The sequence below is a fragment of the Triplophysa rosa genome, linkage group LG18 (assembly GCF_024868665.1).
Source record: "Triplophysa rosa linkage group LG18, Trosa_1v2, whole genome shotgun sequence".
NCBI classification, from domain to species: domain Eukaryota; kingdom Metazoa; phylum Chordata; class Actinopteri; order Cypriniformes; family Nemacheilidae; genus Triplophysa; species Triplophysa rosa.
This window is the reverse complement of record NC_079907.1, coordinates 16,051,779-16,076,311: the sequence shown is the minus strand read 5'-3', so window position 1 is coordinate 16,076,311 and position 24,533 is coordinate 16,051,779. Positions and strand designations below refer to the sequence as shown.

The 24,533-nt window shown below is 37.8% G+C and overlaps 4 protein-coding genes across 22 annotated transcripts in view; 2 read left to right on the top strand and 2 right to left on the bottom strand.

The window, feature by feature from the left end:
• The window catches only part of LOC130569374 (growth arrest-specific protein 7-like), a 66,995-nt gene extending 56,518 nt beyond the window's left edge, over positions 1-10,477 (bottom strand). Inside the window, exons 1-2 of one of the 2 annotated variants that reach the window (XM_057358990.1) lie at positions 10,381-10,477; positions 7,186-7,339 (exon numbers count right to left, since the gene is read on the bottom strand). Coding sequence is in view for 1 of the 2 variants with exons in the window: in XM_057358989.1 (XP_057214972.1) it covers positions 7,186-7,362 (177 nt within the window). In the remaining variant the exon portion in view is untranslated. Of the gene's footprint in view, positions 1-7,185; positions 7,561-10,380 lie in introns of those variants that run through there. The other variant, XM_057358989.1, reaches the window with a different exon arrangement.
• Positions 7,915-10,157, top strand: adprm (ADP-ribose/CDP-alcohol diphosphatase, manganese-dependent). 3 transcript variants are annotated; one of them, XM_057358998.1, is made up of 3 exons: positions 7,915-9,162; positions 9,292-9,399; positions 9,501-10,157. In XM_057358998.1, the coding sequence occupies exons 1-3, from the start codon at positions 8,601-8,603 to the stop codon at positions 9,797-9,799; spliced, it is 969 nt and encodes a 322-aa protein (XP_057214981.1). In that variant the 5' UTR covers positions 7,915-8,600; the 3' UTR covers positions 9,800-10,157. The 3 variants fall into 3 exon arrangements, with proteins under 3 accessions (XP_057214981.1, XP_057214980.1, XP_057214982.1); XM_057358997.1 differs by having other exon boundaries at positions 9,277-9,399; positions 9,501-10,153; XM_057358999.1 differs by having other exon boundaries at positions 9,277-9,399; positions 9,472-9,716.
• Positions 10,478-10,644: 167 nt separating the features above from the next.
• On the top strand, positions 10,645-18,192 carry map2k4b (mitogen-activated protein kinase kinase 4b). 4 transcript variants are annotated; one of them, XM_057358991.1, is made up of 13 exons: positions 10,645-10,763; positions 11,826-11,861; positions 11,982-12,014; positions 12,580-12,682; positions 12,816-12,990; positions 14,875-14,994; positions 15,139-15,258; positions 15,368-15,419; positions 15,521-15,648; positions 15,755-15,832; positions 15,926-16,074; positions 16,256-16,301; positions 17,319-18,192. In XM_057358991.1, the coding sequence occupies exons 1-13, from the start codon at positions 10,646-10,648 to the stop codon at positions 17,430-17,432; spliced, it is 1,272 nt and encodes a 423-aa protein (XP_057214974.1). In that variant the 5' UTR covers position 10,645; the 3' UTR covers positions 17,433-18,192. The 4 variants fall into 4 exon arrangements, with proteins under 4 accessions (XP_057214974.1, XP_057214975.1, XP_057214977.1 ...); XM_057358992.1 differs by lacking the exon at positions 11,982-12,014; XM_057358994.1 differs by lacking the exon at positions 11,982-12,014 and having other exon boundaries at positions 10,690-10,763; positions 12,548-12,682.
• Positions 18,193-18,301: 109 nt separating this feature from the next.
• myocd (myocardin) overlaps positions 18,302-24,533 on the bottom strand; it is a 270,135-nt gene continuing 263,903 nt past the window's right edge. For 10 of the 13 annotated variants that reach the window (XM_057358972.1, XM_057358977.1, XM_057358980.1 and 7 more), the window contains one exon: positions 18,302-24,531. In XM_057358972.1, the coding sequence (XP_057214955.1) occupies positions 23,990-24,531 (542 nt within the window). In that variant the 3' untranslated portion in view covers positions 18,302-23,989. The remainder of the gene's footprint in view (positions 24,532-24,533) is intronic. The other 3 variants (XM_057358978.1, XM_057358983.1, XM_057358985.1) reach the window with 1 other exon arrangement.

The following is a 24,533-nucleotide window of genomic DNA, read 5'->3' as shown; positions in this document are numbered from 1 at the left end:
GAAGGAGCATAATTGAGTTGAAACTACTTTTTCCAGAACTTTAGATATGTAAGGTAGATTCGATATAGGCCTGTAGTTCCCTAGTTCTCCAGGGTCGAGTTGGGGTTTTTTGACAAGGGGCCTTATAACAGCCACATTATATGCTTTAGGCACATGTCCAAATGTCAGAGATGAGTTAATAATACCAAGAAGAGGATCTATAATTTCTGGGAGCATCTCTTTAAGTAGATTTGTAGGTATAGGGTCTAGCATGCATGTTGTTGATTTAGATGATCTAATAATTTTAGACAGCTCATCTTGATCTACGGTATAAAATAATTGCATTATCTTCTTAGGGGCGCTGTAGTTAGTTTGTTCAGCGGGTTTCACTTCTGATTGCATCGTTATAATTTTTTCTCTAATATCTTGGATTTTATATGTGAAGTAGTTCATAAATTCATCACTGCTATGCTGATATACAGGATCAGAAGTCACTGACGATTTATTTTTGTTAATTTAGCCACTGTATTAAATAAAAACCTTGGGTTGTGCTGGTTTTCTTCTATTAGTGATGAAAAGTAGGCGGATCTAGAAGTTTTTAGGGCTTTCCTGTATTTTCGAATACCATCCTTCCATGCTGTACGAAATACCTCTAATTTAGTTTTCTTAAAGTTGCGCTCCATTTTTCGGGCCGCTTTCTTTAGAGCCTGAGTGTGTTCATTATACCACGGTGTTTGACTGCCATTTTTAATCTTCTTTAAACGTGGAGGAGCAACTGTATCTAGCGTTACCAAGAAGGTGGAATGATCTTCAACGTTATTTCTCATGCTAGCGATTTGCACGCTAAACGTTAAACAGATTAAACATGAACAAAATACAGATAATCAACTATTACGACTTGGATTGCTCACCTTCGTAATCATACTTTAGATTTAATACTGTCTTACGGTATACATGTGGACGACGTTAAAATCCTTCAGCAGAGTGAAGACATTTCGGATCATTATCTGGTATTATGTTTGCTTCACTGACCTACGGCTGGAAATAAAACTCATTGTTACAAATATGGTAGAACAATAACTTCAACTACCAAAGATGCGTGAAGTATGATTACGAAGGTGAGTGGGTCCTGACACATGTTGACTAAAGCCCATGGAGTTAAGAGTGTCTTTGAAAGCCATTCCTAAGGCATCTGTATCATTATCTACATGGATGTTAAAGTCACCAACGACAAGGAGTATATCTGCGGCCAGTACTAGTTCTGATAAGAACCCACCAAATTCTTTAATAAAATCTGTGTGGTGCCCTGGAGGCTTATATACAATAGCTAAAATAAATTTTAAAAATGTTTTATCTTTAGTATTAGTTGTTGAAACATGAAGTACCATGACTTCAAAAGAATTATATTTAGAGTTCAACTTCTGGGAAATGCTAAAAGAGTTATTGTAAAGTGCCCCCCTCTGCCGTTTAGACGAGGCTCATGTTTATAATAATAATCTTGGGGGACAGATTCATTTAAAGTAATATAATCATCTGGTTTTAGCCATGTTTCTGTCAAACAGAGCATGTCTATTTTATGATCTGTTATCATATCGTTAACAAAAAGTGCTTTATTAGAGAGAGATCTAATATTTAGCAATCCAAGTCGTAATAGTTGATTATCTGTATTTTGTTCATGTTTAATCTGTTTCACGTTTATTAAATTACTTTCAAGACATTTACGCATTATTTTATGTTTGCTAATCCGGGGGATAGACACAGTCTCTATTTTGTGATGTTTGGGAGAACGGATTATTACATGTTGTACATTTTGTGTATTCTGCGACAAGAGACGGCAAGCAGACAGTTGGTTAAGCCATTCTGTCTGCTCCCTGACCTGGGCCCCAGCGAGTCAAGCTTTAGCATTAGCATTATTACTTTTTGCCATATTTCTAGACAGGATGGAAGAGGGATGGAGACCATCTCGTTTCAACAGGTCAGGTCTGCCCTCAAAACTCTTCCAGTTGTTTATAAAAACTATATCATTCTGCAGGCACCACTCAGACAACCAGCCATTTAGTGATAATAATCTGCTATAAATCTCATCACCACGATAAGCAGTGAGGGGGCCAGAGAATATTACAGTGTCTGACATCGTGCTTGCGAGCTCACACACCTCTTTAATATTATCTTTTGTGATCTCCGATTGACGGAGTCGAACATCATTTGTGCCGACGTGAATAACAACCTTACTGAATTTACGATTAGCCTTAGCCAGCACATTTAAATTTGACTTGATGTCAGGCGCTCTGGCTCCCGGTAAACATTGGACTATGGTGGCTGGTGCCTCTATGTTAACGTTCCGAACAATAGAATCACTGATAACTAGGGCACTTTCAGCAGGTTTCTCAGTCGGTGCGTCACTGAGCGGGGCAAACCTGTTCGAGACTGTAATCGGAACGGTCGAGTGATGTTTTGTCCTGCGACTACGCCGTCTCACAGTCACGAAGTTTCCCAGCTGCGGGGGATTTTCAACCGGAACCGAGCTGTGTGCGCTAACGTTACTCACATCCTCACATGGGGAATCATTGACTACCAATTACATTACATTGACTACCAAAGAACAATTATTGTATATTAGTGTATTTTTTTGCTCTATTGAATATATTAGGTAAACAAACAGTTCTGGAGCACATCTTTGCTACTTAAGTCAAGGGTACCCCAGAAATCTCAGTTGCTAACATTTTTCTAAATGTCTTTCATTGTGTTTAACTGACCAAATAAATGTATACAGGTTTGGAACAACTTGAGGGTGAGTAATACATGAATACAATGAATTTTCATTTTTGGGTGAACTGTCCCTTTAACACATACATTTTATTTACATGTTATGGTAATTGCTCTAAATTTTTCGGGTTTAAGTTTCCAGTACTGACAACTGCATTTTATTAACCATGTTTACTGATAATGTGTTGATGTAATTTTGTAAACAGCCCAGCACCAGTAACCGTAATAATATTAACTGTGATGACCACGGGTGGCGCCAGGGGAGGGGTTTAGGTGCTGAAGCCCCAAATGTTTTCAGTAAAGCCCGAACGCTTTTAGTCATCGACCCTGGTGATGAATAATATCACTTGGGTTAAAAATCCAACATAGTATTTATTCCAATTAAGTTTTATCAATGTATATCATATTCTATAGAGCAGTGGTTCTCAACTCTGGCCCGTGAGATCCATTTTCCTGCCGAGTTTAGCACCAACTCTGATATAAAACACGTGAACAAGCTAATCAGTGCCTTTAGGAATAGATGCTTTCAACTTAATGCGGCGCTGTGCAAATCTATCAGTGTAGGACATTTAAGTACCGCAATAGCGATTCAATTGCAGATTGCTCGGTACGCATTTGAAACGCTCTCACGGTACTTTAAAGCAATATGCCAAACAATCTGCGCAGCCTAATATTAAGTTGAACGCGTCTGTTCCTGAAATCACTGATTAGCCTCTTCAGGTGTTTTATCAGAGTTGGGGCTAAACTCGGCAGGAAAATGGATCTCGCGCCAGAGTTGAGAACCACTACTATAGAGGGTATGCACGTGACGTCATTTTCCCATGTGAACACACTCCCTTGATTGGCAAAACTATGAAGGTAAACTCATGCCTAAAAGATTTGCATGCGCAGGATAACATTTGTAAAAGCGTACGTGACATTGCAAGCATAAAATAAATTTGCATTCGCAAAATTTTTTGTAAAGGCATAAATCAAGCTGCAAGCGAAAGAAAACAAGTTTTGCAGCATTGTATCATTTTTCGTAAGCGTAATTCATGTGTTGTGAAACGGCAACTTCATATTACGTCAAATAATTATGATCTGTATTCTTCTGACCTCCGTTTTTTCCACGCTTACACTTTTTTTTAAAGATTTATTTTTTTGGCGTTTTTTTGCCTTTTTTATTTGACAGAGAGAGTGACTCTTTTCAGAGAGGACAGGAAGCGAAGTGGATGAGAGAGAGGGGGTAAGATCGGGAAAGGACCACGAGCCGGGATCCGAACTCGGGTCGCCCAGGACGCACCGGCGCCACATGTCGGAGCACGAACCACTCGACCACCTGGCTACGACTACGCTTACAATATTGACACGTTTTTTGCGCTGAAATACGGCCAAAAGCATTGCTTGTCTGTAAACAGAGGTGTGCAAACACAATGGTGTTATGAACTGCAAAACGGATTCATCGCGCAGAACCTGTCTTTGTGTATGTAAAATAAATCTGTTGCAAACGTCAATCTACGCAGGCGAAAACTGTTTCTTGCAATAACCCGATGTGTACGGTTCCGTCTCGCTTGCGCTTACACTTTTTGGCACTATTCAGAGCAGATAAGAGAAAACGATGAGTCATCAGGAACCTCATTTGATTGGTCACAAGAAGGTAGCCCCGCCTCCCCACTCACGCTTGCAAACCCAAATTAGTGAGAGTCGTTAGAGTTTTCGCCTGCGTAGGCAAGACGTTTGCAACAGATTTATTTTACATACACAAAGACGATGAATCCGTTTTGCAGTTCATAACACCATTGTGTTTCAATGTCTCATCCCCCATTTACTGCCATAGTAGGGAAAGTAAATACTATGGGAGTCAATGGTGATGAGATTTGTTTGGTTACTGACATTCTTCCAAATATCTTCCTTTTTGTTCAGCAGAACAAAGACATTTATACAGGTTTGGAACAACCTGAAGGTGAGTAAATGATGACAGAGTTTTCATTTGTGAGTGAACTATCCCTTTAATACCATATATTGTGTCTTTAATTTACAGTAACTGTATGTAAAGATGCTTTGCAACAATGCAAAATTGTAAATATTGCTAGGCTTAGTAGGCTATATAAAATAATTGAATTGAACATGTAAAAATACACAAAACAGACGAAAACTTGTGTTTACAAACCGCAGTTAACCTGTATAATCATACAATTTCCTGATTCTAAAAATAATTTTGTTTTGTAGAGTTAGCCCATTTGAACTTACAATCTTAAAACTCATCAAAACAACTCAAACAAAACGAACTTAAAAATCATAAATGTCTTGTGTGTATGGGACAACCCCATGCCTCTATGATTTCAGTCTTTTATTCATTCTATACTTCCAACCGTCATTTTCAAACAGATGTCATTACCCACTAAGCATTGTGAATCAAAGCGCCATGTCTGTCATATTTAATTTTCATAGCAAAAAGGCTATTTCCTGTGCTTCTATCAGACTGATTAAATATGGAAGGGCTATTCAGCAGTAAAAGCTTGGCACACTGTCACTAATTTATTCTGTAATGTAACCTTCAGTCACAATATTTGAATTACTGTTTTATGGGATGGATAATGTACAGGCAGCCGGTTGTTATCGCAGAAATAAGCCCCGACAGTGTGATCAGGACCCGACGCGAAGCAGAGGGTCTTGTATCACACTGAAGGGACTTATTTTGCGATAACAGCTGGCAGCTGGTACATTATCCCGCTTATTACACGGCTACTTGCCACATGAGAAAAAACTGGACATAAAATGTGAATTTGAAATATCTTATTAGCTCATTTTTACCGAATGCAGTCCTTCCGCGAGGAAAAGCCGTTTAGTTTCGGTTTTAAAGTAAGAAACGACGTTCAAACGTCATGAACAGGCAAATTGGTTTAATCATTTGTAACTATAATGGCATATATGTTATTAAAAGACATATTTATAATTCATTTTTGCGTAATATTAAACTGCCCCTCTCAAAATGATTTGCAGCATCCGGGTTACAGGGTGTTATTAGTTTTGAGCGGATGTTATTTGAAAATAACAACCCTTGGAATGTCGTGACTGGCCAATCAGAATCAAGCATTCAAATGAGCCGTGTAATAATGTGGTTTAATGGGTAAAAAAATAGCGCACAATCCATTACCCCTCACCTAGGTAAAGATAAGGTCTGTTTGCCTCAAAAAACAAATTAGGGTCAAATGATGAGATATTTCGTTTTTTCAGATATTTTGTTTGCTATGTAATTCATGTCATATGTTTCACTTTGTGTGTGTGTGGGGGGGGGTGTGTTGTTGTCTGGTGCTAATGTGTTGGTCCTCTGTGAAACTTGCTACTTTCATATGTGAAACCATATAAAAGGCTTGCTGTCACTGCTGTATGCTAACCTGTATACATCAGCACACTGCAGCAAACAAAATGACTTATAAAAAGATTATCTTATGTTGTTTAGTTTCGTTGTGGGATTCAAGAGGGAAACCATTTATTTTGAACAAAACTCTGGAATAGTATAATATTTGATATGTCCATGAATATGTACATTGATGTAATAAGATGTTTATTTTAGGATGAATACACTTAGCTCGCTACATAGTCTACTTTATACAATCCCACATTGCATGTGTCACCAAGCACTATCAGAATGCAACTGAAGAAAGTGAGAAACTTGAGGTGTGACAGCACAAGGCAACAACCTCTAAACAACAGAGGTGTTTAATTCAGATTAGCAGGGCTCTGGAGTTTGGTTTCCAGTAATTCATATTTTATTGTAGTTGCATGTTAACAACGCCAGATTAAAAAGAGGAAGGGGTGTTTAAGATGAATGAAAAACACTTCCTCCATCAGTAAGTATGCCCACTTTCCAATTCCTTTGTTTATATGCATGTATTTGGTACTTATTGCAAAGCAACCTACAGCATTTCAGTCATACATATGTGCATTTCCTAGGAATCGAACTCATAATCTTGGCATTGCCAACAGAGATAGAGGATCCATTTATTCAGCAATATGCAAAAAAAAAGAACACCGATCCAGTCAGACTTGTGGAACGAGGAAGTCTACAGCAGTTTATGGGCATCAACATCACATCCTCAAAGATAAGAGATACCCCACCCCCTTGAATGAAACAGCCCATCTTGCACATGAAAAGAAACCTTCAAAAACCTGTTACAAACTTAAGATGTGAGTGAAAGTCTGCTGTTTTCTACCTATTTTACTTCCTAAATCCCAAGTGGTAAATCGATGCATGACGTAATAACAAAAATAAAAAAAAACACGCTCGCAGGTGTTGTTACAAAAACTTCAGCATCTGAATGGCATTTAGGCTTTGTATAATTGTTATGTGTACACGTAGCCTATTCCAATCATTTATTGCTATAGATCATAAACATCTCAACATTTTAGCATCGTTTAGCATAAATCTCAGTAGCCTACGTTAAAGTGCAATCTTACCTCTACTTGAACGTATGTTGATGGAAACCATCCTCTGACGCCGTCTTTCTCACCTTCCCACCATCCACCGTCCAATGCTTGTGTTATTTTGATCAGTTCACCAGCCTCGAACTTCAACCCCTGCTCATGTTGCTCTCCGTTGAAAGCATACAAACTTCGACAGAAAGACCCAGACATCGTAAACTCCTCAGATGATGAATGAAAAACGTCTTACTCCAAACAAGGTCCTGATTAAATGTGACTTTCCCAAATAATGTTTAAAATGATTTAATCATAGCGTGTTAAAATGTGCATCCGTAGTTGTCCGTGTCCGCGCACTGTAATCCGAATGGTTGAGTTTGATGTGCGACTTACTTGACGACTCACACCATCGCAAGCGCATGGTACTAGAATGAGAGGCTTTCACAATGTGCCGTGTAAATGAACACACCCACTCTCATCATCTAGTGCAGAAATATCTACATATATGTCTTCCCCTTTCAAAGCAGAAATTCCCCGTCATTGACTCATTTTAAAAAGTTTGATTTAAATGAAACATCATCATTATCAGATTATTTAAATAAACGTTTGTGTCCTCATTCACGCACTTGCCTTGCAAATAGGTCCTATATGTCCTAAGTCTCCCCAGTGACATATTTACCTTCACTTATTAAGACATCTTTATTCAGTTTATAATTAGTTTAAATACTACTATAGTCATGTCGTTTACTCTTTAAATTACATTAAAGCGTGATTTTGTTACATCTGTTGCTTATTTGATGTATTGCGTTCTGTTTAGTTTTTTTAAAGAAAACGACGAAACAAGTGAAAATATTCTGTAAGAATTTAGATAGATTTCGTGTAAAAATAATACCCCCAACGTTTTGAATGTAAGTATTTAAAGAAAGGCTGTTTAGCTCAGCTGTAACCATTGTAACAACAAATGCACTTGGCTACTATACCAAATAAGTGCGCCCAAACAAGCGTCTGCAATTTGGCAGTGTCATCTAAACGTCATTTGCTTGAATTGTGTCTCCTTCTAGTGGTCAGAAACATGTAGCGTTATCTGATGTTCTGAACATATTCAATTACTTCTTGCTTTCATTTAATGTTTTCTTATATATTTAAACAAACATATGATGTCTACCCGAATTTACGATGTCCCATCGTTACTGCATTTTCTCCGTTAACATACTTAAATAACATAATTAAACTATTTATTTTGGCACCCCTCGTGATGGTACGCTCCAACAACTGTAAATGCGAGAAAAACTTTCTATTTCCCTTACTACGCATGTTACTACACTATATTTTTACAATTTGTCCAGTGTGTCGACTAAACGCTGGCTGCATTTTTACTCCATGCTCGGAATGCGACGAAATGTTTTAGTTGTTTACACAGCGATGCCACACATAGACTGAGCACGCGAACAGTAATGGAGAACTCCACGCGACCAGTGTTTACTTTCGGGGTAATCGCAGACATACAGTACGCAGACATAGACGACGGATTAAATTTTTTGAAAACAAGGACACGTTATTACAGGAACAGTCTGAAACTGCTGCGCTCAGCGATCCAGGGTTGGAAAGAGGAACGAGTCGACCCCAGTTTTATTCTTCAGCTAGGAGACATTATCGATGGATACAATAAGAACCACGAAGCTTCGGATCGTGCCCTAGAGACTGTCATAAATGAATTTGAAAACAGTTTAGTTAAGGTACATAATGTATGGGGCAATCATGAGTTTTACAACTTCAATAGAAACACTCTTTTCGCCTCTCTTATCAACAGCGGAGAGAAAGGCGAACCCGGAAGCGGCCTTATTGATGACGAGATATATGCGTATCACTTTAGCCCCGCCCCCAAGTTTCGATTTGTAGTTCTCGATGCGTATGACGTAAGCATCATAGGCAGAGATCCAACCAATGAAAAGTACAACCAGGCTATCAAAATACTGAAAGAACACAACAACAATGACGACCTCAACCATCCTCCAGGTATTATGAATAGTTTTTCCCCCATAAAATAAAACATTTGTGTACTATATGTGTTACTGTTCTGAAATGGTTAATAATTTAAGAAATGTAATAGTGCACTCAATATGCTTACAGTGTCTGGTTGTTTAGATCAAAGATTTGTGAAATTTAATGGAGCATTTAGCCAAGAGCAGCTTCAGTGGTTTGATGAAGTCTTAACTCTTGCTGATCAGAAACACGAGAGAGTGACTATTGTTAGTAAGTATAATCTACTTTTGTATATTTGTAATATTATATTTAAATTATGGATCTCGTTCAACTTTATTCCAGGTCTTTTCAGGTTTCTGTCTAATTTACAGGCCATCTTCCTGTTCACCCATACTCAACAGACCCAATTTGCCTTGCTTGGAACTACGATGCAATGCTCTCTATTATTCACTCTCATAAGAGTGTGGTTTGCTTTATAGCGGGACATGACCATGATGGAGGCTATCACAAAGATGAATCTGGAATTCACCACCTAACACTGGAAGGGGTGATTGAAACCCATCCAGATAGTAATGCCTTTGGGACTGTTTATGTCTATGATGACCGGATGGTTCTGAAGGGCAATGGAAGGGTTGAGGACAGAGTTCTCGTGTACCCAAACTCCTTTTAAAGCTAAATTTATTTAATAAGGGAATAAATGTATAATTTTATGCATTTTTGATATGCAAGAGAAACAATAGTTGATTTATCTTTTTTTACTGTATGGCAGTACAGGTATACAAACCCTAAACAAATTAAAACTTGTAGACTATTTTGAAGAGGAAAGGCAGCATCCTTATCCTTTAAAAGTTTAAACTTACTTTCTGAAAAATTGATCAGCTAACATTGTTTATCTGTTTCAAATTTAAATGTATTGTATTTAAGGCATTTTTGTTCTATTAAAGTACATTGTAAAACACATATAAAAACATTTCAAATGTGGATATTGATTTGTCAACTTAAAGTTATTTAGTTTGAAATAATTCCATTAGAAATGTATTTGAATTAAACATGCGAAAATAAAAATGTAAATACTACATCAGATGTTCAGCTTTATTTTATACAATGATATAATGATTTCCTTTTTTAGACCTAACGTTATATAAAGTTTACATTCTCAATTTTTTAATCTATTTTAATTTCTCTTTTTTTTATCTATTTTAATACGACCCCCAAAAGTGACCCCCAAAGATTCCTCCCTCAAACTGGTACCTTATGGGAGTTTTCGTGCACCTGGCAACCACACAGCATTAGCTTTCAGCAGAGTGAATCGCAGATCTCTTCATCGAAGCTGGTTGTCCCGTCCCGCCTATAGAATACTATTTAACCCGCTCAAGCGAATGGGGTGCGGAGTCCTTCACGATTTACCTCAGTAGTCGGCTCTCTTAAGTGTACAGTGCTGAATCCTGTGTCCAGAGGGTAATTTTAGCTCACTGCATTGCAGCCGCTAGAGCTGCTGGAATCTAACAGCTTCACAATGGCGACTCCCAGTCCCAGCACCAAGTCTCCAACTTCATGCATTAGCGCTGCGGGATCCGTGCTACACCACCCGCAGATGCAGACCCAACACTTCACGACAGTCAGCAACATGCAGGGTAAGGGGTTCAAATAACGAGATGTGTTGCTTATCGTGTCTATTAAAGTGTCATTATCTATGATGCATCGCTAACGCAGCCCGAAAGTGGTTAGTCCAGGCCTGGTCTCTCGCGTTTCCCGATGGGCAATGTTGTTTACAGTGTCAACTAAATCGTAACGCCACGATAGTTATTCCGAAAGAATGTGTTTATGTGTACAGCAGTTCTTTATAGTCAACGTTTGTCTTTCCAGGGCCCCAAGCCTCTATTGCACGCAATGTTATTAAACATCATAGCATTCTGATGCTAATATGTTGCATGTACCTGTGACGTCTAGCTAGGTTACTAGGTTTGGAAGCACAACCGATTAACTTAGTTTGGTTTTAATAGGGTAATCTTTAACAAGATATACAATTATATATGATAAAGTAATACTAATGAAATTTCAGCACGGGTTTGCCATATGGTATTTGTAGTAAACCACATTACACACATACATTTATTTGCATCTATACACGAGTTTTATATTTTAAAACTGAAAATAAATATGCATTATTGAGGTGAGAGACAACATATTTTGTAGGATTTCTGTGAATTAAAATGCACAAACCAGAAGCAATAATACCAAGCAAATGGAGAACATAAAATAGTTCATTTTAATTTTCATGTGACCATTTATTATGGAAGTGGGCTGTTATGGATGTGACCGTTCTGAAAAATAACTGATTATGGAAAATCTTGGGAAATGTTGAAATATAGTTGCTTTAAGAGACCTCACATTTAAACCACTAAATATTGACATCTGAGCTATTTATGGTAAGGCTGACTTGTTTTGCATGGTGGAATTGCCCTGTAGGTATGTGAAATTGTGTGCATGCTCATGTAGCACAAGAGTCTATAGAATGTGTTTAATAGCAGTTGTTTATATGAGCTGGGGTAGGAACACCCTCAGGTAGCCCATTTTGTCAGATGAGTGAAACGTAATTGGTCTGTCTCTGTAAATAGGTAACATATACATTTAAAAAATTATCTTATTATGGTCTCATTTTTAAACAAATGCTTCGTTCCCCCATTTCTATTCAGATTCCAATACATGCTGGAGGTGTCAAAATGAAACGGGTATGTACTGATATATTTTTATTGTAATTCTGTATTGTTTGTTTTATCATTATTTAAGTTTTTCATTATCCGCATTCTTATTTATTTTCTTTCATTCCTCACTTTTTCCACCTTTTTCAGGATTTCAAATAAATCTCTCTGGAGTAACCCAAAGTAAGACCAGTTTTCTGTGCCAATGTAATCTCTTTCCACACTTCTGTGGTTTAATCTGTGTAGTTCGATCACTGGATGATAGGATATGATTTCTGTCATGAATCTTCCTAAAAATGTTTGACTTCCAGTGACCGAATGAAACAAAAGTGATCATTTTTTTCATTTAACTTAAACACGTAAAAAAATAACAAAAATTTTCTGCATCTTTAATTATTTCATTCCTCTTCTTAACAAGTTAATGATTTTAAGGCATCATTCATGTTCATGATAACAGGCTTGAGCATTGTTGAAATCCGTAGACAATGGTTCAACAAGCCCCACAAATACATTTTTAAATGTAAATAAATTTAAAGTTATAAGCACTATTGTTTGCAATTCAACATTCAATGTACATATAATCATTATATAATTACAGCTAATAATAAATATTTATGCATCCTGGTGAATTACATTTTATTGATTTGGAATCATCTAATCTTTTTTTCATCTTTTTCCCCTTTTTGTGTTAATTTCATATCTTTTTGATTTATTAGATGTTTCTAAATAAGGATGTTCTGCTTAACAGGTAAACGCAAAGCACTTAAGTTAAATTTTGCCAATCCACCAGTCAAACCAACTACAAGGCTTCCCATCACAACGGCTAATCCTCCATTCCAGAACCCTCACATGTAAGTTGGTGACAGTAAACACTTATGCCCAGATTCAACATTTATACAACAAATTTATATACAAATGGTGAATAGGTCTGTTATTGTTTTGTTAATATGTGCATTCAGACAATTTTTTATAATTGACTTTCAGAGAGAGGTTGCGGACACACAGTATCGAGTCGTCAGGAAAGCTGAAGATTTCTCCAGAGCAGCATTGTGACTTCACGGCTGAGGATCTGAAGGATCTGGGGGAAATCGGGAGGGGAGCCTACGGCTCTGTCAACAATATGGTGCATAAACCCAGCGGTCAAATCATGGCCGTCAAGGTAATTCAAGTTTTTTTTTATGTTGTTCTTTTAAAAAGTATTAAAACACTACAAGCGGCAATTTTAGTGGTTCAATTATTTTCAGAAAAGGAGGAAGAACGTGGCCACAGCTTTTATATACTCAACTCAACTCAACTTTATTTATATAGCGCATTTACAATTTTCATTGTTACAAAGCAGCTGCACATGAGACACATTGACTACAAGCAAAACAATCAAAGTTGTACCTGCAAAAACAAGAAAAGGTTGAAACACAGAAGACACCCACACACAAAACACTCCACACACACAACACACAACACGCACACGCACCAACACACACAGACACAGAGACAGACACACACACGGATGCGCACGCACACACACACAACACACACACACACACACACACACACACGTACGTACACAGACAAGTACGCACACACACACACGCTCAGTGAGAGCACACATTTAGGATAAAGGAGAGAGAAGCACAGGTCAAATACAACAGATAATAAATTCCTATATGCAATATTAATTAAGTAAAACTTTAAAATTCTAAAGCAGCCCCCCCGGTCAGGCAGATAGTGCAAAAACAGTATGCAAACGGTGGCGAGGAACCCAAAACTCTAATCGAGAAAAAAAACCTCAGGAGAACCCAGGCCCAACCAGGGGATTCCAGTTCCCCTCTGGCAAAAGCTGCTGCCTCTGCACAAGCTCCAGAGAACTTGCACAACAAGGCTAAATAAAATAAATAAACTTAATAATAAAATAAATTATAGTTTAAGATTATCATTAATAATCTAATAGCATTTGAAGTTTTGTGGTGAAGACGTGTCGAGAGACCGCGTCCTTCTTTATCCAGCTCTATCATCTCAGCTCTTGTCAGGTCCCCACTTCCCATTCTCCGCTCTACCATCAGGTCAGGCCATGAACTGCATCCTGCTCGCTGTGGTAGATATATAGATAGATATACAGTTCAAATGGTTGTGTATAGTCTTTAAAGGCTCAAACTTTCTCAATTTAATGTTTGCAAAGCTAGGCAGATAATTTAGTTACAGCGTTCCTGGCTGAATTAGATGAAATTAGATAATAGATGGAAATTTGTAAATGTCTTAAGGTTGTCATGTTACCAAATTTGATATAGATTTCAGGATATATGTGGTACTATGGGTCCTAGGTTCAGAAAAATGTAAAAACTAATTCTGAAGAACTTAAAGTGTACTTTACCCATTTTTATCCCTTATTCCCCAACATGTCATTCCAAAACTGATGAAGAAGATAGAACACAAAAGAAGATATTTTAAAGACCGTTGGGACTCAAACAACATTAGTCCCTATTAACTTCCATAATGTTTTTTAAAATATATATCTTCTTTTGTCTTCCACAGAAGATAGTCATATACAGGTGTTGAACAACACGAGGGGTATAAATTATGAGAGCGATTTTATTTTTGGATGAACTATTCTTTAAGGGAAGTCAGAGGACTTTGTTCAAGCCCATGCGATTTCAAAGATGGAAGCAAAAAATGTCATTGTGTAATAGCGCCACCTAGAGTTTTAGCGCTTAGATAATTTCTTCCTTGATCATTTTCTGGTTATAAATAGATGTACTATATTTATATATATTTATTATCTGTTTATTCATTTGGCAGACGCTTTTATCCAAAGCGACTTACAAGTAGGAGAGCATATAAACATTTTGTCAACAAGCTAAACTGTACATGCAGTACTACAGACATGCAACAGTGAGCCGTAGATTTGGAAGAGACAAGGCTCTGAGGAGCTTCATAATCTTTTGGCAGGGATATCTGTTTGATCTTGAAAGAATTCTTCCACATTTTAAAACTGTCAGAGGCTGTGCCATGATGTGTCTGTGCTAAAGTGTTCTTGTGTGCAATGCAGAGGATTCGCTCCACTGTTGATGAGAAAGAACAGAAACAGCTTCTCATGGATTTAGATGTAGTGATGAGGAGTAGCGACTGCCCATATATTGTCCAGTTCTACGGCGCTTTGTTTCGAGAGGTAAGCTGATCATCTCCAATTGAACCTTTACACTTTAAAAGTTTCATATCACTTTATAGTATGGTTTGGGTTGGTACCATGTAAAAATATTATATAGGGCTTAAATGGGATTTGTAATACGACTGTTTTTGTGTTTGTGTGCAGGGCGACTGTTGGATATGTATGGAGCTTATGTCTACCTCCCTCGACAAATTCTACAAATATGTATATTGTGCATTAGATGATGTCATTCCAGAGGAAATATTAGGCAAAATTACATTAGCAGTAAGTGACCTACTGTTATGCGTGTATAATGATTCCATACATGATATAATTACTTTCTAATATGCTAAATGAAATTTCAACTGATCTTTTGCTGAACCTTTTTCTACAGACTGTGAAAGCACTGAATCACTTGAAAGAAAACTTGAAAATAATCCACAGAGGTGAGGGGAACATTCACAAAGTACTCAAGCCAAATGAAGATGGGTCATGTACGCTCAGTGTCAATTCATAACGTGAAATTATTCAATTTAATTTCTCACAGACATCAAACCCTCCAACATTCTTCTGGATAGAAATGGCAATATTAAGCTTTGTGATTTTGGTATCAGTGGACAGTTAGTCGACTCAATTGCCAAAACCAGAGATGCTGGATGTAGACCTTACATGGCTGTGAGTCACCATGTTTTTACCTCTATAATCCATTGTGTAGATGTATTCTGTAGTCCAAAATTGTAGTTTTGTGCTGTTTATTAAACCATGTGTCTGTCATTTATAGCCTGAACGGATAGATCCCAGTGCGTCTAGACAAGGCTATGATGTCCGCTCAGACGTTTGGAGTTTGGGAATCACGTTGGTATGTCAACAAACCTACTTTCTTATGTTCAAGATGGGTAAAATTAACAATGTGTTGTTCCAAGTTAACTGCTGGATGACTTTGTTTTTCCAGTATGAACTTGCCACGGGACGTTTTCCCTACCCCAAATGGAACAGTGTGTTTGATCAGCTGACACAGGTGGTGAAGGGAGACCCTCCACAGCTCAGCAACTCAGAGGAGAGGCAGTTTTCACCCAAATTCACCCAGTTTGTCAATCTATGGTGAGTTTAGTGTAAACACATGTGGCTAAGGTATGTCTTTGTGTTTGTTTTGAAGTGTTTGCCTGAACAGTAGTCTAACAGTGTAAAACAAGCATGATTCGTGTTACACATGTGCATGTGATGTGAGAAGTTTGACCATGTGTCTTTGTTTGATCATGTGACTTTTTTGGACCCCTTTCAGCCTTACAAAAGATGAGTCGAAAAGGCCAAAGTACAGAGAACTGCTGGTAAATGCTCCACACTTTTAAAGTCATTTATTTTATATAACCATTTTTATTTGTCATGTTATGATAATAGCATGAAATTGAAATAATAGAAGACTTTTAAAGGGATAGTTCACCCCAAAATATTTTGTTTGTCATCATTTACTCACATTCTTGTCATTTTAAAATAGTATGACAGCGGCACCCATTAAAGGAGTAGTTCACTTTCAAAATAAATGTTCATGATAATTTACTCACTCACTCCCATGTTATCGAAGAGATGTATGTATTTGTTTCTTTAGTCAAAAAGAAATTAAGGTTTTGATGAAAACATTCCAGGACTTTTCTCCATATAGTGGACTTCAATGGACTCCAAACGGTTGAAGGTCAAAATTACAGTTTCAGTGCAGCTTCAAAGGGCTTTAAACGATACCAGACGATGAATAAGGGTCTTATCTAGTGAAACGATCGGTCATTTTCTAAAAAAAATGTATATGCTTTATAAACACAAATGCTCGCCTTGCTCCGTTCCCCGTTCATGACTTCACGTAATACGTAATTATGTTGAAAAGCTCACACTTGACGTAGGCAGAAGTACTGAGTCAGTGTTTACAAGTTGAACCATTGAAGTCCACTATATGGAGAAAAGTCCTGGAATGTTTTCATTAAAAACCTTAATTTCTTTTTGACTAAAGAAACAAATACATAAACATATTGGATGACATGTGGGTGAGTAAATTATCATGAAAACTTATTTTGAAAGTAAACTACTCCTTTAACTTTTATTGTAAGGACACAAAGCCAATGCATTTCAATGGGTACCGCCATTGTTCGGTTACCAACATTCTTTAAAATATCTTCTTTTGTGTTCTGCAGAATAAAGAAGGTCATACAAGTTTGAAATGACAAGAGGGTGAACTATCTCTTTTAATAGCTGTTACTTAAAATAATGTAATTATTTTGTGGTGTGGTCCTAATATTTAAATAGGAAGACTAAATTTGACATTCATTTTTTATTTTTCTGTTTCTTCTGTTCCGCAGAAACATCCATTTATCCTGATGTATGAAGAGCGAGTTGTGGACGTTGCCAGTTATGTGTGTAAAATATTAGATCAAATGCCCACCTCCCCCAGCTCTCCCATGTATGTTGACTGATGGTGACCGGTCTGTTGAACAGAGTACGGATCGGCAACCATCTGGTGTACATACAGCGCCTCAAAAAACTTAACCGTTTGGAAGTTTTACTGAATTACAAATCCTACTTTGAAATGTTGATTTCTGTGATGAGGGTTTTATTTCAAAGCACTGATGCTTCTAATTCATTTATTGCACCAAAATGAGGTTGAGGTGGATGTATACAGTTGCTTTACTGTACAGTTGCAAGTATACTCCTTTGTTACTTTGCAAGTGGTTTTGGTCCGTTTGACCTCAATATACAAGTAATTTATTTTGTATTTCAGTGCTTAGAAATAAAAATATTACAGAGGACTAAAACTAAATGTTTTTTTTCATTCAGTAAAATGAAAGAATTGGTTAACGGTCTCATTTTTTTCTGCTAGGCAGCCATCATATACGAAGAAACAAGTGATTGTGTTGAAAGAGAAATACATCCCAGTCCCTAACGTTTTGTGCAATAAGGAACGGCTCCCATTTAAACCATGGTGTGTAAACCAATGCTAGCTAGCTTCAGCAAAACAGCCTTTGCCTTTTCTTTTGTCTTGTGTGTGATGATTTTGATTTTGAATTTGACCATTTCAAGACAAAGACCATCAGATCCGGCTTTGTCTGTTAGCTATTAAAACACATATTTTCACCAAAATGGTATTGCTATGAAACACAAATGAAAAAAAAAAGTTTTGCTTTATACGTACAGATAATCAGAAAAACCACACTCAAATACATTTGACACAATTGGCATTCTTTTTATTTAATGAGTCTGTATGCAAAGGAATTGTACTACATCAATGAAATGTATAAGTAGCTTTACTCTCTAAATATGCAATATGATGACTTGATCCAAATGGTTTTTACTCTAAGAGAAATGTGTCTTGTGTACTGAATGCAACACTTTAAAACGTTGCTGTAGTCTTGCAGCAGGTTTGCAAGTAATGTAAAGTAGATTTGATTACTACTTAATGTTTTCCTATTAGTACTGTTTTTCATTTGAGTTCAACTTTATTTTAATCAAAATTAAAACACTTTTGAGATTCAAAATGAACAAAAAGAGACTGGTCTCATTACTGGCATTAGACTGCAAAAAATTACATTCTTCCTGAGCAGTTTTGTTTTCTAGCAAAAATATTTTAAACACCTTAAGTTACGATACATTTACATAACAAAAAAGTGACCTGAGATATTTAGTCTTGTTTTATGAAATAAAATATAAGAACTAGGTAAGTTTATGTTTAAAAAAATGTTTAAAAGTTGTTTAAAAGGGGCAGTCGTGGCCTAATGGTTAGAGAGTCGGACTTGTGACCAGAAGGTTGCTGGTTCGAATCCCAGGGCCAGCGGGCAACGACTGAGGTGCCCTTGAGCCCGGGCACCCCCACCTGCTCCCCGGGCGCCGCAGTGATAGCTGCCCACTGCTCCGGGTGTACATGTGCTCACGACTTGCTGTTCGTGTGTTCACTACTCTCTGGATGGGTTAAATGCAGAGGTCACATTTTGGGTCAACATATCTGACTAATAGGTCACTTTCACTAAAACAAAATAGTAAATTAAATCTACAGTAAGTTGCTGGCAAACCTGCTGCAAAATTACAGCAAAGTTTTACAGTGTAGATATGCAGGGCACTTCTCATCCACTGTAAATGTGTATTTATAGAGACTTTTTTCCCTGACAACATTGTCAAATTGTAGAATGGAGGATTCTGCATTGTTTCACAGATTTCTCAGAAAGCTTGACCTTTGAGCATGTTATGGTTGGATTTGGCATGCATGGATGGAATGCGTCTGGAGCTCTGACCCAACCCTCAAATGATAATTCACTGATAGATCACTTATTTTAAGAGATCTGCAGCGGTTATCATTTTGTGGAAAAATGGTTTGATTGTACACTTATATGGCACGATAGTGTTGTTGAGCGAGTTTTTTTAAGTGTCAGAAAAACTTAAATATAGTTCACATGTTAGCTCATCAATATATGCCATTTATTTATCAACAGGTGAGTGTCTAATGATCAACAATTTCACTTAACTAGTGAATCTTAACTACACTTGCTACTGCTCCACTCTCAGATCACCCCCACCGACACTCTTTTCTCCACACTAACATCCTGCTTAGACAGCTTATGCCCTCTTACATCTAGGCCAGCCCGTGCATCCCCTTCCCCCTGGTTATCTGAAGTTCTCTGTGAGCATCGCGCCACGCTCAGGTCTGCTGAGAGAAAGTGGCTCAAATCTAAAGATCCTACTGACCTCTATCTCTATCAGTCGCTGCTCTCTTATTTCTCTGCTGATGTGTCCTCTGCGAAAACTCGGTACTACCACACTAAAATCAACAACTCGCCTGACTCTTGTACTCTCTTTAAAACCTCCTCTGCTCTTCTTTGCCCGCCTGCCCCCTCAACTCCATCGGACTTAACAGCTGATGATTTTGCATCTTTCTTCCTAAAGAAAACGACCACCATCAGCGGCTCTCTGCGCCGCCGCCTCTTGAACATGCCCAAACCCCCAACAAATGCTCGCTCCCCTCTTTCTCCTCTATCTGAAGCTGACTTTTTAAGGTAATTTCTTCTAAGCACCCGACTACCTGCCCACTAGATCCCATCCATCTCCTCCAGGCCATCTCTCCAGCGGTTGTTCCTGCTCGACCCACATTGTCAACTCGGCTCTCACCACTGGTACATTTCCCACAGTCTTCAAAGAGGCCTGTATTACCCCGCTACTGAAGAAACCCACTGTAACTGATAACTACAGACCGGTATCTCTCCTTCCCTTCATTGCCAAAACTCTTGAGCGTGTTGTATTTAACCACATCTCCTCCTTACTCACACAGAACAACCTCGTGGACAGCAACCAGTCTGGTTTTCAATGAGGTCTTGTGAGTCCCAAGATCTCAATACAGGTGTGCCTCAGGGCTCAGTGTTTAGTGCTTGGACTGTTGCTCTTTTCTGTATACATGACATCCCTAGGTTCTGTCATTAGGAAACATGGCTTTTCCTATCACTGCTCTGCGGATGATACACAACTCCATCTGTCATTTCACACCGACTGTTTCTGCATGCATTTCAGCATGCCTGAGTGACATTTCGGTCTGGATGAAGGACCATCACCTGCAGCTGAACCTTGCAAAAACAGAACTGCTTGTAATCCCGGTCGATGCATAGATTCTTGCAGAACGGCCAGAAACTTGGGAGTGGTAATCGATGATCAGCTACACTTCACGGATCACGTTGCCAGCACCAGCCGGGCCTGTAGATTCATCCTCTACAACATTAGGAAAATTAGACCTTTCCTGTTGGGGCATGCTACATGCTACTGGGGCAAGTCCTAGTCCAGGCTCTTGTTCTGTCCAGGCTGGACTGTTGCAATGTGCTACTGGCTGGACTTCCAGCTTGCACAACCAAACCTCTGCAGATGATCCAGAATGCAGCGGCAAGAGTGGTCTTCAATGAACCGAAGAGAGCACACGTCACTCCTCTCTTCATTAAGTTACAGTACATTGGCTCCCTATAGTCGCTCGCATCAAATTCAAAGCTCTGCTCCTGGCCTACAAGACCACCACTGGTTCGGCACCCCCATATCTTCACTCACTAATACAGACTTGTGTACCCGCCAGATCCCTATGCTCTGCAAATGAACAATGTCTTGTAGTGCCATCCCAAAAAGGGAAAAAATCACTCTCAAGTACCTTCTCTGCATCTGTTCCGCATTTGTGGAATGACCTGCCTGCTGCTACAAGATCAGCAGATTCTGTATCCATTTTTAAGAATCGGCTGAAAACACATCTCTTCCGTCCGATTAATTCTGACTTCTATTTCTTTTCTGCTCTTTCTATCCTTAAAAAAAACCTTAGCTTTGTATACTGTGGTAGACTATATGAGACCAGGTTTACTGCGCTTATGATTTTTGTTGTCCTTATGTTGTTCCAATTGCTTCCATTGTTTACCTCATTTGTTAGACGCTTTGGATAATAAAATGCATTTTCATTTTAATAACAGTCTTTGTGAACAGTAATTCATTAGAACACCTGGTACAGTAACTGGGTGATGCATTTTTTTTTTACAAAAGTGGACAAGACTGATGGAGTCAAGGTTGGTTTTATGTTGTTTATTGAACTCTTGTAACTAATATAGCGGTGTAGACAAGTATTGGGACAGTTTACATTGTAAAGTTGTTTAGTGGCCAAGCAACACAAAAGCTTTTTGTCGATTGTATATAGTTCTCCCCAAGAGAAATTAAGAAACAAGACAAAAACCAACACAATCTCATGGCAATGCGTAACTATTTTACGAGGTGGCTAAGTTGTATGAAATCATACAATGTCATTCGCACGTTTAAGATTTGCATTCGCACCATTGACGTTAAGTTTGGGGGTGAGGTTAGGGAAGTGGCTTCAGTATGAGGTTTTTTCTAGTAATCATACATTTTTATTATACGCTTATACGAATTCTTGTAAACTAGTTACAAATTCCTGTGAGAAAACCAATAATACTGTAATTTTGTTAGAAACACTGTTGATATTCTGCATCAAGATCAGCAGACCTGTTGTGGAATGATATTTTACAATCTAAAAAAATAGAATTGGAAAGTTAGCAAAGTTCTACTGGACTGCTCATTGAAGTGGCAGAATGAGCATTTGGACTGATAAAAAAACAGATTTTTTTTCTTAATAAATTGATACTGCAATGCAATACAAAACATTTTCACTATTTAGGACCATGATTATAAACCTAAAATATTTAAATTAAAATTGTTCTCGATTTAATAGTACACATGCTGGTCATTAATACTTATAAACAGTACTGCGTTTAATACTGAGTCATAGTGAGCATAATATAGCACTTATTCATGGTCTATAATGCCCTTTAATGCTTAATAATTGGGTAATTATAACCCAAATTGTTTTGTGTCAAAGCCTTGTTAAAAGTCAGATTCATGTCATATTTAGGTATACTGAAGGCACTATAGCATCCATCCCACTCATCCCTGGGACAAATAGTATATTCTGTACAACTCAGAAGCTGAAGGCTGAGTGAAATGTTAGAGACTAAGAAAAAATTCACAGTTTTTCTGGTCAGCTAATGTTATTTATAAAGAAACTCATGTTTTTGCTAATCAATAATCATTTTAAAAAATAAGGTCCCAAATTTACCACATTTGATGTAATCCTATTTCACAGTTGAAGTTAAAATAGCCTATATATTAGATTTTCTTTTCACAAGTGCTGGTAAAATCTAGATCACCCATCATTATTGCTTCTCTTTTGAGACTTGATTGACATTGGCAGAAGAGAACAGTTCTGTCAGGCATTTTACATTCATTATTTCACACTTTGAGTTTAAGAATAAACAGCATGAATCAAATAATTTCTGTTTTGGTTTCAGAGTAGCAACTGTAGCAAAAGCAAAGGATTATCAGTGCATGTACAATACATTAATAAATGTTTGGGAATTATGTAACATCATCAATATCAATTGATCCTGATACTGTTTTGTTAACCATTTTCAAACTGGTGAACCATTTGCAAGTTTACTCTTAAATTTTGTTCTTTTGTTTTATGAAAAGGAATGTCTCATAAATATGTTTGTATAAATATGCCAATTTAAAGAAATGAAAATTAAATAAATACATCAGAAGAGTACAATCTTAAGAGCAAAAAATATATCAAACCTATTAATGGAATAAAAAAAGAGTCTAAAATAACATAAGTGACTTTAGGTATTTTAGAATGGAAAACGCTGGAATAAGAAGTGATCAAATAATCAATCTTTGCCCTAATGAGTGTTCAACTCTTATTTTAGAAAATACAAAATTTGATTCAATTACAGTTATTTCTCCAGTGATTGTGAAGACCACATGTAGTTTAAGAATCAAATGGTTTATCCTTTCTGAATATGAATAATATACTCTCACATTAACTCAAGAGTAACACAAAAACCAAAAGCTTCGGGTCTCTAAATAAATTTAACAATTAAATGGAGATAACAGAAAAATAAATGCTTATAAAGATATATGCAGAAGCAAAAGTGTGACATTTAGGACTAAGCCCTACTACTCAAGGTGCAAAGTGTGAATGAATATTTACAAAGCACAATAGAGTACGTGATATACTAGGTTGATGTTCGTGAACGTGTTTCCCACACCACAAACGTGCATACAAAATAAAACGTCAAATTGGTTTCGTTGTTGTCAGTACAATGGAATATTTACAATATGATTTCACAAAATGCTTTTGAATTTGGTATGGACATCCCTGCTTGAATCCAATTTGCTTTGTAGGATCTTTCTTTTTTCCAGTAATAAAAACATTCTTTCCCAGAATCCAGTCAAAACGATTTTCAAGTTTTGATGGACCGTGATAAAACAATATTAAAACCCCAATGCTTACTTTCAAACTAGTAAAGATTCCTAAAGCTAAAAAGATGAATAAAATCTCATATCATCTGCAGCATGTCGAGATCTTTGGGTTTTGAAATGATGTTTTTCGAAGTGATGCTTTGGCATTGAAACATTAGCTGGTCATCTTGCTGTCGGAGGAGTGTGCTCCAGCTCACCAGTGTTCTAAGTGCAGATCCATTGCAGAGTTCAAGTTGATATCTGTCACGTCGAGGAATTCCGTGTTGAAGATGCTCGGGCCAGGAGGATGGATGCTGCTATTAAACGCTGTAGCCGAGCTGGGTGGAGTCAGGTCCAACCATTCCATCGTTTCCCACGGTGACTCCGTAAAAAGCCCTTGGTTCTCGGCAGCGACCGGCGAGACTTTGGTTGCCATTGGGGATAAAGGTGTGTCCATCATATCACGGTTGATAAGCAACTTCTCGTCGTGTTGCGGGACGGTGAAGCTTTCTCCCGCCTCCTCCAAGTGTCCATCTTCAGCACCCATCTTTAAAAGCACCGCGTCTCCTTGCCGGCTCAGCAGCACCTCCAAGTGGCCGTCCCCGTGACCTCCCACGTGGTCGTAGGGAATGAAGGTGTGGCTGAAGTGTCTGTGGAACTTCGGTATGGATGTTGCGCCGCTGCTCGGTGAAACTGTAAGGTGAGGCACAACTTTGGTTACAGGTGACCTCTCGTCTTTGGCGTTAGCTGGCATTTCT

Excerpts from the sequence above, each read along its gene's own strand:
- adprm (XM_057358997.1), top strand. The coding sequence starts at position 8,601 with ATGGAGAACTCCACGCGACCAGTGTTTACTTTCGGGGTAATCGCAGAC. Across the intron at positions 9,163-9,276 it reads CGACCTCAACCATCCTCCAG|TGTCTGGTTGTTTAGATCAA; the intron begins GTATTATGAATA and ends ATATGCTTACAG. Across the intron at positions 9,400-9,500 it reads CGAGAGAGTGACTATTGTTA|GCCATCTTCCTGTTCACCCA; the intron begins GTAAGTATAATC and ends TCTAATTTACAG.
- map2k4b (XM_057358991.1), top strand. The coding sequence starts at position 10,646 with ATGGCGACTCCCAGTCCCAGCACCAAGTCTCCAACTTCATGCATTAGC. Across the intron at positions 11,862-11,981 it reads GAGGTGTCAAAATGAAACGG|GATTTCAAATAAATCTCTCT; the intron begins GTATGTACTGAT and ends CACCTTTTTCAG. Across the intron at positions 15,649-15,754 it reads GATGTAGACCTTACATGGCT|CCTGAACGGATAGATCCCAG; the intron begins GTGAGTCACCAT and ends TGTCATTTATAG.